Source organism: Schistocerca americana, chromosome 1 (genome assembly GCF_021461395.2).
Source record: "Schistocerca americana isolate TAMUIC-IGC-003095 chromosome 1, iqSchAmer2.1, whole genome shotgun sequence".
In the NCBI taxonomy this organism is placed as follows: Eukaryota; Metazoa; Arthropoda; class Insecta; order Orthoptera; family Acrididae; genus Schistocerca; species Schistocerca americana.
Window position 1 is genome coordinate 532,119,830 of NC_060119.1, and position 12,912 is coordinate 532,132,741.

Here is a 12,912-nt window from a genome sequence, read left to right on the forward strand (position 1 = left end):
TTAATGAATATATGTACCATGAAGTAGTCGTCGAAATACGAGTATTTTAAAACGTTCTGCGCCAAACTAGAACCAGTTTAATTCTTCTATTCAGAAAATTTTATCTCTACAACATGCATTCTTTTTTTCAAAAATAATTCCAAAGCATTTTAGTGAAAAGAACAGTGTCGAATAATTTGATTTCCTCATTATATATCACATGTGCCTGTAATTACGTGTACTGCAAACATAGCTCAAATGATGGTGGTGATGATGAAGCCCCATCCTCCGAGGAGCGTAGGGACGATGCAGGAGACCTGTACCGCTGTACTAGGCAAGGTCCTAGTGGAGGTGGTTTGCCATTGCCTTCCTCCGACCGTAATGGGGATGAATGAGGATGATGAAGCCGACACAACAACACTCAGTCATCTCGAGGCAGGAAAAGTCCCTGACCCCGCCTGGAATCGAACCCGGGACTCCGTGCGCGGGAAGCGAGAACGCTACCGCAAGACCACGAGCTGCGGACTATAGCTAAAATAAATAAATTCACAGTCTCAAATATAAAATCCACCTGATGGCTTAATTAAGTTATAGCTCAAACAAATAACTTAATTAAGCCATCAGTAGGATTTTCTACTTGAGACTGTAAACCACATTATTTACATTTTTTAGTTCATTGTTCAAATAGATACTAGTTTTAGGTATACTTGGATTCTGTCAAAGGTACTGAGCTGCCTGTGCTCAGACTTATCTAACTGAAGCAGGATGAGACGCCAGGTACTTCGTATTTACACCTACACGAACAGTGACAAAGGTCTCATGAAACTAACAGAATTGCGTTCTCGCAACTTCATTAATAGCCGAGCTACAGAAATGAACATTACTGTTATTTAATGAGTGATAGTTTTTTGAGGTGAGTATTGCAGTATCGACTGAATGACACAATTCAGTCGATGACACAAATTCAGTGTCCTCCTCACTTCGAACCCTGTACTAGTCATGCAAACACAGCGACAAGGTGTAAATGTTTAAAAACCACATGCCTAAACCCACATATCTGTCTTCCCACGACGGCTGCCTTCTTGCTTCTGCTTCTGCTAAAGATTCGGTCCTCTAATGTTACGTAATTTTTGCAGATTCGGGAAACACCCACGCAATGAGATCCAAGTTTAACTGGCAAGATTCAAATACGTTCTGTACAACCAGACACTTTAAATTTTAGGCTGCACTGTTCACAACTAATATATCAATAATTGATATACCCATTGATTGGCACTTCAGTCGGAATTTATTGTGTTGTCGAAATATGAATCGCTCAGTTCAAACACTTGGAGCACAGATACATAAAATCCGCTGTACAAGTGTGTTGCTCTCAATTTAGACGAGTACTAACAGTTCTTGTAATTACCATTACTTCGTTCTAGTGACGTTCCTAGTTACCTTTTAGAGCGACGCTGCTGTATGTTGGTTTGGCGGCACGATATACGGACGAACAGAACCTATGCTCGTGACATTTTGTCAAGCTGATTATGTGTCTCTGTCTCACTTTTAAGTTTCACACCGATAATTGTTCAGAACACGGTACTTGTTCCGTAACTGAGTGTAGTGTTTTTCGTGCTGAAAGACACAAGATGCTGTTTCACGCCAGAGGAAGAAATCTGACACCATCAGTGTAGGTGATGACGCTGAATACCTCTGCTTAGTACTGCATCTTACCACCACCGGTTTGCAAATAGTTGGTTTAATGTATCTCTGGCTATTGAAGAATTAGACTAGCAATCATTTCACAAACGTGATGTTATTTTGACGTCACAAGCAATACCGACAACCGCAGAAACTGCTGTCGACTTTCGTTAGCGTTAGAAGCGAGCCACTTTCGCGTGGGTAACAGTTCACAAATGTCGACAGCGGCAGAAATATGTCAACCAGAAGTGCCATTGGTTTTCAGGAAGTCTTGTGAGATGAGTATTACCCGCGAGATGTTTATGACAAGGTAGTCTATGAATATTATTGCTCATCGTTTCACTCGCAGCAATTCAATCTGTGCTCTTGGGTTCTTGTCTAACCACACACTCGGAATTAAACATCCAGATACATATATCATCCTCCATTCTGTAATTAACATCGAATACTGCAGAACATACCTGTATAAGATTCATAAGGAAGTCAACATGAAAAAAGTAGCTTATAGCGGGATGCATACCTATGTCCTTCGACTCTAGAAACCACATTATCCGTTACACTTGTGCTTGGTTATGTGATTTCTGTCTCATGTCCCTGTTTTCATAGTGTCTCTTGATGGATTGTATCGTTGATACGTTAATAACTAATATGTAATGATAAGGGTGACGTATTTGTAATACACATTTCCAAAGCGGTGTTGCCTTGAAACGGCATTTATAATAAAAACAGCCAGATAATGCGAAATGAATATGGCCACTCCCGCATCTATACTGCGTATAAGTCTCTTGATACGAGTGTTACCTGAATAATCGTGAGGAGAGCGTCCATCATGAGGGAAATAAAGCATCTGACAAGGTCTCAAGGCTATACTTTTCTAATTACAAGAGCATAGAGTCTATCAATAAACGTGTGTATTTTATTTCGTTCACTATATGTTTTCAAATAAGAATGTGGGAGTCACCACAATCAGAGAAAATAAATGCACAGTGAATCAAAGTATTGTGCTTTTGAGGGAGTACAGTGACATTACTGCTGCTCTTAACGCTTCCATGGTCGTTAAGGATTTGTCATTCTCGATTTCATTCTGTTCTCGGCAAGTTGAATAAAGAGTTTCTTCATAGTTTTACGTCGTTGTGTGTTATTTGTATAGCATTTATAGCGAATATCGTCATAACGTGGTGAACCCGCAAGTAAATAGAACTTAAGTTCGCGCAAATGGACGTGCAAGACCAGGAAGAATCGTGTGCCAAAGACGTGAGAAAGAAGAGACGACAACGCAGTTGGCAGCCTTACGCGGCAATTTGCAGAGGCAGATCGATGACCTGCAATTAGCGATGTCAGAGGAAACAAGTCCAGATATCACTTCGCGATCACTAGATGTGCTATTATGGGAAGACCATAGATGTAGGGAAAGACACTGCGGTTGCTATCGGACAAATCAATACTATGGTTTGCGATGCTGGAACTTGAATTTGAGCAAAACGAGGCGTAGGACGAGAGCGCAAAATTCAGAGCAGCGGTGAAAGCAATAAATGCCAGGGCGGCCACTATAGGCGCAAAAGTAACATTCATGCTGAAACGTCCCCTTTGGAAAATTATAAATTACTGTGCTGGTAAACCACTTACGTTATTTGATTTTGAAACAGCTGAGCAAAACTGAACGTGCTCAGACATTTCTCTCTTTACTTATTCTGATCATCAATAAACTGACGCACAATATTTTTAGCGCAACGCAGTCTGACTTTCAATAATCCCTACAAAAGAATAGCCCTGGCTAACAATAACCTATACCTTTAATGAATCACTTACCTCACAAAAATTTTCGTTACTCGAACAACTGCAATACAGCGAGCGCCAATACTGCCAGCTCAATAAAAGATTCTAACTACTGAAGGTACTAACTACTGATGGGCATAGTTAGCAAATGAAAGATTTTTATATAGAACAAACAATGTATTTACCTTAATAATGTTCAAAAGTCATCATATATATATATATATATATATATATATATCAGTTCATGATATCCAGTATTACAAATTTACTCTTTCTGATGGACACACGTCCAGGTCTTCCGCTCTCAAAATTCTGCCATCTCTCTCCCCACATTTTCCACTGCAGGCGGCTCACCTCCAACTGCTCAACGCTACGCGCTGTTCACATCCAACTGCCCAACACTACAATAGCGAATATTCCAACAATGCCAACCAGCCACAGACTGCACACAGCACAGCCAGTGATTTTCATACAGAACGCTACGTGAGTTACCAATATAGAAACCTAAACAGCCTATTTACAATGCCACCGTAGAAGCAACAATACACACGCTTGAAGAATGCCCTGCTCGACCGAATTTGTAAACCGCTGGATCAGCGTATCCAGCAAAGGTTAAATTACGTGCAGATGGGGTACAGAACCCCCTCCGAGTACAGGCAGCAAATGCTTGGCACCGGAGGAGACCAGAATTACCAGGCGTAACATTGAGGCACATGTGTTTAGTGCAGCTGCTGCAATCAGTAAAAGCAGCGGTGGTTACATGCGAAAAAGACAATGTTACATCACTGGAAACGTCAGCAGACAGTGTGTACGCAACATTAAACAATTCACGGGTAGGGAGCGTCACACTACCACTGCGACAAACAGGGAAGCCAGCGATCAAATCTAAATCAACAGCTGCATGAACTGCCAAAGAAGATCTACTCGCTACAAGAATAGGTGTTTAGCTGCCTAGAGCGACGGAAGAGCTCAACCAGGCGAGACACTAGGCAGGGAAATTAGATTAACCAGAATAGTTTTAAGCAGCAGGCCTGTTGATGCCAACGACGATATGGTGACAGAACCAAAAGGTGCACGGCGCCACGCAGCTACCACGAACGCCGGCGGCCACGTGGTGAGCAAGGAAAGGAGAAGGAGTAACTTCTCACGTATCTATCCCGTACCATAGACACTACATCAGACATGTGTGTTCAGCCCGTTACTTTCTTGTACATTCCGGATAGGACGTTAGCATACTGCTGGCAGGAAACTGTACAGCGATAGGAAATTCACCGCAAGCAAGTTTTCGGCAACCAATAAATTGCTAATAGCGACACGCGGTAAATGTACATTACAAGTCAGCTTGGGTTTCCGGCATAGCTGTGGGTGGACCTTTCTTATAGCAGAATTATCACTCTCCACAGTACGTGGTAATTTCCTTTACCACATCAGAATGGAAATCAACATTAAGCGCGGCACAGGTTCGCAAAAACAACGAAGTGGTCAGCGGCATATTGAGACGAAACGCTAGGCGGGCAGTGACCCATGCTAGTATATTACTATCATCAAGTGAGAACAGTACCAAAGTATCAACTATACAGCACATGGCACACAACATGGTCGAAAACATTTGAACGACTCCAGGTCAACCAGTATCACAATGCTCAAGGAGGGTAGTCTCAGACAGTCTTGTAGCAGTGAACGCAGAATTCGAAGACTTATACGCAGAGCTGAGAGCCCATGGGCCTCGCCGTTGCATTTGGAGAACAAAAAGACGGTACTTGGAGGCTTTGTGGTGATTAAAGGACACTTAAAGCCTGCACAGTCCCGGAAAGGTACCCAGCATCCAGTACGTGCTAATATCCCTTACCACGCCAGAATGGAAATCAACATCAAGCGCCGTACAGGTTCGCAAAACCAACGTACTGACAGGGACGACAACGTTCAGTGTGATCGAATGCAAGGAGGCTTACGACCGTAGTCTGGGCGCAAACGATGACATTCAGAAGACAGCGGTGCTTACACCCTAAAGCTTGTTGTAATATCATAAGAATGCCTTTGGCTTAAAAAATACAGCTCAGACGTGGCAAATCTTCACTGACGAAGTAGTGCGTCGATTAAAGCGTTGTTTCGTGTACTCTGATGACATTTGAGTATTTTCACAGTCAGCACGTCAGCGTGGGGAGCACCTCAAGGGTGTATTCGAGCGCATGAAGAAATATGTAGTGAACGAAGCGAAATCTACACTCCGGCAAAAACAAGTAGTTTTCCTGGGCTGCGATGTGTGAGCGGTTGGGATACGCCCTCCAGAGGACAAAATAGTTTTTACAGAGAAGATACAGTCTCCCACAGATTATCACCAACTTAGAAAGTTTCTCGGAGCAGTCGGTTTCTACAGACAGCATTTACCAGGTACGGCCCAGATGAAGACACCTTTGACAGCAGCTCAAGCTGGCAGAAACACGATAGGCCGACGTCCCCTGAAACGATCCCCTGAGAACCAAAAACCCATTGACACGTAAAATCCAGCCTGAGGAGCGCAATCCTGTTGCCACATCCTGTTCCATGACCAAGTTTAGCCATAGTTGTTGATGGAAGTCAACAGGCGATTGGAACAGCCCTCCAACAAAATGTGGATACACTCTGGCTGCCCTTAGGGTTCTTTTCGAGCAAACGTACAGCAGCTCAAATCAACTGGATATCTGAAGCGGTGCGATACTTTCGCCCATACGCAGAAGCTAGAGCATTTACGGTCTACAGCGACATCTACTTGATTACTTTGCAATTCGCAATTAAGTGCCTGGCTGAGCGTTCATCAAACCACCTTTAAGCTCTTTCTCTACAGGTCCACTCTGGAATATCACACGGAAAAAATGAACAATTAAACCTTTCCGTGCGAGTTCTGATTTCTCTTACTTTATTATGATGATAATTTCTCTCTCTATGTAGGTGAACGCTAACAAAATATTTTCACACTCTGAGGAGAAAGGCCAGCCGAAGTGGCCGTGCGGTTAAAGGCGCTGCAGTCTGGAACCGCAAGACCGCTACGGTCGCAGGTTCGAATCCTGCCTCGGGCATGGATGTTTGTGGTGTCCTTAGGTTAGTTAGGTTTAACTAGTTCTAAGTTCTAGGGGACTAATGACCTCAGCAGTTGAGTCCCATAGTGCTCAGAGCCATTTGAACCATTTTGAGGAGAAAGTTGGCTAGTGAAATTTCATTAGAAGCTTTTGCCGCAGCAAAAAACCCTTTGTTTTGATGACTGACACTCCAATGCACGTATCATATCCGTGGCACTCTCTCCCTAACTTCACGATAACCCAATGCAAGCTGCCTTTCTTTGAACTTTTTCGATGTCCTTCGTCGGTGCTATCTGCTGCGAATCCTACACCACACAGCAATATTCAAGAAGAGGGCACAGTGGACAAGCATAGTGTCGGAAGTCTATTTAGTAAACCTGTTATATCTTCTAAGTGTTTTACCAATAAATCTCAGTCTTTGGTTTGCTTTCCCCACAGCATTATCTATGTGATTGTTCCAATTTAAGTTATCCATAACAGTAACCCCTAAATATTTAGTTGAGTCTACAGCCTTTTGTATTTGTTTGACTTACCGTGTAACTGCAATTTAGCGGATTCTTTTTGGTTTTTATGTGGGTGACTTCACACTTTTCGTGGTTTAGTGTCGATTGCCACTTTTTGCACCATACAGATAACTTGTCTAAATCATTTTGTAATTCGTTTTGATCACCTGATGCCATTACATCAAGTCTAAGAAGATTGCTTGGATTGTCTCCCATAACACTTCCTTGGCAAACGCCATATATTACTTCCGTTTTACTTCATGACTTTCCATAAGTTATTATGAACTGTGACCTTTCTGACAGGAAAACTCGAATCCAGTCATACAATTGAGACGACATTCCATACGCACGCAATTTAATTAGAAGCCGCTATGAGGAACAATACCAAAAGCCTTTTGGAAATCCAAAAATATCGAATCAATTTGACATCCCTTGTCAATACCACTCATTATTTTATGAGAACAAAAACCATATTATCTCAATCCGTGTTAGCTATTTGTCAATAAATCTAAGTGATTCGTAATGTTAGAGTACAGTATATGTTCCAAAAACCTAATGGAAATCGACTTTAGTGATATAGGTCTGAAATTCAGTGGATTAGTCACATTTCCTTTCTTGGGTATTAGTGTGACTTGTGCAACTTTCCAGCCTCTGGGTACGGATCTTTCTATGAGCGAGCGGTTGGATATGATTGCTCAGTATGGACGTATCGTATCAGCATATTCTGAAAGGAACCTAACTGATATACAGTCTGGGCCAGAAGCCTTGCCTTCTTTAAGTCTTTTAAGCTGCTCGTCTTACCAAGGATATCTGCTTCAAAGTTAATCATGCTGGCAGTTGTTCTTGATCCGAATTACGGAATATTTACTTCGTCTACTTTTGTGAAGGAGTTTCGGAAAGCCGTGTTTAGTAACTCTGCTTTAGGGGCACTGTCATCAATAGCATAACCATTGTTATCACGTAGTGAAGGTTTTGATTGCGTCTTGCCAGTGGTGTATTTTACATATGACCATAACCTCTTTGGGTTTTCTGCCAAATTTCGAGACAGAGTTTCGTTGTGGAAATTACAAAAAGCATCTACCACTGAAGTTCGTACTAGGTTTCGAGCCTCTGTGAAACTTCGTCAAGCCTGCGTTTTTTTAAAATTTGGCCTGCTTTTTACGTTGCTTCTGTAAAAGTCTTCTGACGTGTTTTGTGTATCCTGAGAGATCAGTATCATCTCTCCCTTACTAATTTATTTTTTATGTATCTCCCAACTGGCGTCGATACTATTTCTTTGAATTGAAACCGGTGTATGCGTACATAGTCAGACTGGAAGAAATGGAGACAGTTTCTCGGAAGGTGTCAAACGAATTTTTATCTGCTTTTTTAAACATATATTTTCGGTGGGTTTGGATGGTACGGTATTCAGTCTAGCTATAGCAACCTTGTGGTCTCTAATCCGTGTATCTGTCATGGTGCTCCTTGTCTGATCAGGATTGTTTGTTGCTAGAAGGCCAAGTATGTTTTCGCAGCCATTTACATTTCGAATGGGCTTCTGAACTAGTTGTTCAAAATAATTTTCTGAGAAAGCACTCAGTGCGATTTCGAACGACGTTTTAAACCTACCACTGACTTTAAAAATGTCAACATATCGAGGGTATATTGAAGTCACCACCACCCGTATTATCTCACATGAACTATCTACTTCAATTTCACTGCAAGGTAAACTGCTTCTGACAGCGATAAACACCCCACCACCAACTATATTTAATCTGTCCTTTCTGAACACTTTTAGGTCCTGTGCCGCCAATATTATAGATGGTGAGCTCCCCTTCATATTGCAAGCAACACTAGCAGTCTCTACTACTTCAGCTAGCCACCTGAAACCAGAGAAAATCTCTTCCGATCCAGAGACACAAATCGTTAATATCAGTATGAGCCACTACACTGAACAAAAGCCTATCATCTTCGCATTTATCAATAGCCAGGACAACTGCTCTCCATGTCAATTTAGGCAGTTGGAATCTATCGTCCAATTTACGACAGACCTGCATCACACTAGTATAGTGCAGAGAACATTGTTACCATTTCTTGTCGAGACTGGAAACCATATCGCAAATCTTTGATTACCACCAGCTGGCAAGGGCCCAAACGAAAGACCAACAACTAAGAAACCACAGGCATGACAACTCTACAGGTCCCCAGTTTAAGCAAGTAGGACCAGCAGAAACACGGATTGAAGCTTGGTGCGATGTGTCACAAGGCAAGCCACGTCCATTTATCCCCACGGCACTGCGAAAATCATTTTGTAAAAGTATTCATGGACTGGCCCACCTAAGTTCGAACACCGCAGTGAAGCTGTTGTGGGACAGGTTTGTTTGGGAGAGCGTAATGATAGACTGCAGTACATGGCCGAGGACGTATGTAGTGTGCCACACAAGCAAAGTCGGGCGTCATGTCCACAAACGGCTAGGAGATCTCCCGCCAACAGCAGAAAGGCTTGCGCACATTCACTTGGACATCGTGGGACAACTGCTACCATCCGAAGGTTTTCGTTATCTCCTGACAGTAGTACACCGATATACAAGATGGGCCGAAGCAGTGCCTCTAACGACAGAGTCAGTAGCACCTGTGTTTTTGCTTACATGGATAGCGACATTCGGCTGCCCTTTCCACGTGACCACAGTCCAGGCATGTCAGTTCGAGTCGACGTTATTCTCGGAGTTGTCCAGACTATTCGGATTCCAACACCATCACACAACCGTCTATCACCCGACCAGTAACGGATTGGTAGAGCGGTGGCACCGGATCCATACAACCTTGCCAGTGATACTGGAGTGATCACGAACTACTTACAAAACAGCCGGCCGCGGTGGTCTAGCGGTTCTAGGCGCTCAGTCCAGCACTGCGGGACTGCTACGGTCGCAGGTTCGAATCCTGCCTCGGGCATGGATGTGTGTGATGTCCTTAGGTTAGTTAGGTTTAAGTAGTTCTAAGTTCTAGGGGACTGATGACTACAGATGTTAAGTCCCATAGTGCTCAGAGCCATTTGAACCATTTTGAACTTACAAAACAAATTTAATAGCGTCTGTTGTGGAAATGATCTATGGAGAGACCTTGCGGCTACCAGCAGAGTTTTTCGCGGCGCAATGACAGTCGACGACCGTGGAATTATCAGCAATTACAAGAAAAGGACCAGAATTCCGGCCTTCACAGGAATCACGACACGGAAACGGAAAACCGTTTTTGCATAAGGAGCTTCAAGCATGTTCGACATCATGCTGAGGACGGACGCTGTTCGACCACCCCACTGCAAAGCGCTTTATTCAGAGCCGTTCAGAGTACTGGCGAGGGGCGGATATACGTTGCAGATGATGTAAACGGCGAGGCACAAACCGTCTCATTTCTGTGAATGAGCCCGCCCACATACTAGCGATTGATGAAGAAATGACGGATAGAAGATAGGAAGAGATATCGCTGTCCCCACAAGGAGGACAGGAAAGTGGACCAAGACATGAATATGCCACACCGCCTTCAAGAAGACGCAGATGACACAGGTGCCAGAAGGGCACTATCGAACGGATCGAAGGATCGTACACAGATACGTCCCAGAAGCTCCGCTCCTCCGCGAGGGGACTACATGGGAGACGCCACAGTCAGATAACATAAATGTACAGTGAATTAAAGTGTTGTGATTTACTTAAAAAAAAAAAACGCTTCCGTGCTTGTCAAGGATTTATTATTCTCGAGTTGATCCTGTTTTCGCAAAACTGATTACAGAGTTTCTTCTTAGCTTTACGTCGGTGCATTTATATCCAATATCGCCAAAAGTGCTGATTGCGTACTGTCTTGTTACGTCAGACCACACATTCGCGCTCCACTATAGTTGTCTAAACACATGAGGATATTCAAATCTATTTTCCTTTTACCGGTAGTGCCTGATTTTCAAATTTGTACTCCCGTAATTTGTGAAGGTGGCCTCGTCAGTAAAGAATACGGAAGCCAAAAAATTTATTGTCTTGCTGGAAAATCGATGGAATGCATTCAAAACAATGTTGAAAACCATTGCCATGTAGCTCTTGATGTATAGACATACGCGCTCCACTATTGTTGTTTAAACACATGAGGATACTCAAATCTATTTTTCGTTTACTAGTAGTGCCTGATTTTCAAATTTGTACTCCCGTAATTTGTGAAGGTGGCCTCGTCAGTAAAGAATACGGAAGCCAAAAAGTTTATCGCCTTGCTGGAAAATCGATGGAATGCATTCAAAACAATGTTGAAAATCATTGACATGTAGCTCTTGATGTATATACATACGCGCTCCACTATTGTTGTTTAAACACATGAGGATACTCAAATCTATTTTTCGTTTACTACTAGTGCCTGATTTTCAAATTTGTACTCCCGTAATTTGTGAAGGTGGCCTCGTCAGTAAAGAATACGGAAGCCAAAAAATTTATTGTCTTGCTGGAAAATCGATGGAATGCATTCAAAACAATGTTGAAAATCATTGACATGTAGCTCTTGATGTACAGACATACGGAAAGTAGATATATATATAGCTATGAAGAACACGCTAAACACTTCTTTGGCCCACACCAGCCACTCTTTTCATTAGACGAGACCAACGTGTGGATTTATTGCAGCAGTTGAAAATCGCTAATTCTGCAGCTTTGTTGGTAACGGCCTTCTTTCGTATACGTTTTCTTCGGCCAAGTCTTTTCATGGTTTCATCGAAGGTGGGGCCACTTGGATGGCATCTACCTAGGGGTCGTTCCGCATGCAGTTCTGCTGTTCTTGAAGCATTTTGGTGGCGTTCGCGCGTAAATTAAGAGCGTGTACACTAGTTCTTCATTATTAAATAGTATCATATACCTGAAAATATTTTATGCATTACTAACAATTTGACTATGTGGATGAATACAAGCAAAAACTGTAAATAATTGTAGCATTCGTCGCGGCAAATTTGATGTGCGTATACAATGATTTCACTGTACATTAATTAACGCCTCCGAAGGACAACAAACAACTGAAGTCTTATCTCTTATCTCAGCTACACAGGTTCCCATCGAGAGCAGTAAATATCAGATACCTATGCGTCGGCGGCACAGGAATCCTTGCAGAAGGGCGTATACTTTTTGGTACGGCACAATTTAATGTCCACATTAACAGGACAAAAATCCCTATATTCTGTGTAGTCTTACTCCGTGATTTATTATTAGATACACAAAAGAGTAATGTCAATGAATTTGTCTCCTCCAGATTTTCTGTTTTGTTAACATTAAAGTGTAGTTCCATTTAAAAAAGCTAAATTGATGCATGTATCACACTTATTAATGAAGCTACGAAAAGCATTTTTCTTTTTTTCATGAGCCCCTGGTCATTGTTCGTCTAGGGTGAAAACAAACGGGTCAAAAACAATTTGAGGATAATAAGTTAAGCGCCTCAAGCTGTATATTGGCGTGACATGGCGAAATTCTGTTGCTATTCATTAACTTGGAGTTTAAATCAGAAATTGAAAATATGTTCAATATTATTAATTATGTCGTTTATTATACACTGAAGACCACTGGTATTGAATCTGTTGCAGGACAAGCGCAGACGCTGCGCATATCGGAGATCACGTGGCTAGGCAGTGTCTCGAATGCCTCACACATCACACTCGAAGTAAACGGCACTGCACTGACCTACGAACTGGCCTTCAACAAGGTAAGGAAGTAGTGCAAGGTTTGCAGCATTGAGTTGGCTACGTATCTATTTTTAGTCATACTGTGGTAGATTATTTAGTTGCATGTATTAAGAATAAATAAATGGCACTATATACAGTAAGTTCTACAGGATTAATTTATTCAGGTTAAACGGTTTCCAGCTTACAATGCCACCACCAGACTTTAACGACCGTCATTGTCAAAGAAGTTAAACACAAACGT

General features: G+C 42.3%; 1 protein-coding gene across 1 annotated transcript in view; it reads left to right on the top strand.

Annotated features, from left to right (window-relative positions):
* Positions 1-12,703, top strand: part of LOC124571522 (inter-alpha-trypsin inhibitor heavy chain H4-like) — a 174,595-nt gene extending 161,892 nt beyond the window's left edge. Inside the window, exon 16 of the mRNA XM_047131118.1 lies at positions 12,573-12,703. Within this exon, the coding sequence (XP_046987074.1) occupies positions 12,573-12,703 (131 nt within the window). The remainder of the gene's footprint in view (positions 1-12,572) is intronic.
* The last annotated feature ends 209 nt before the right edge of the window (positions 12,704-12,912 follow it).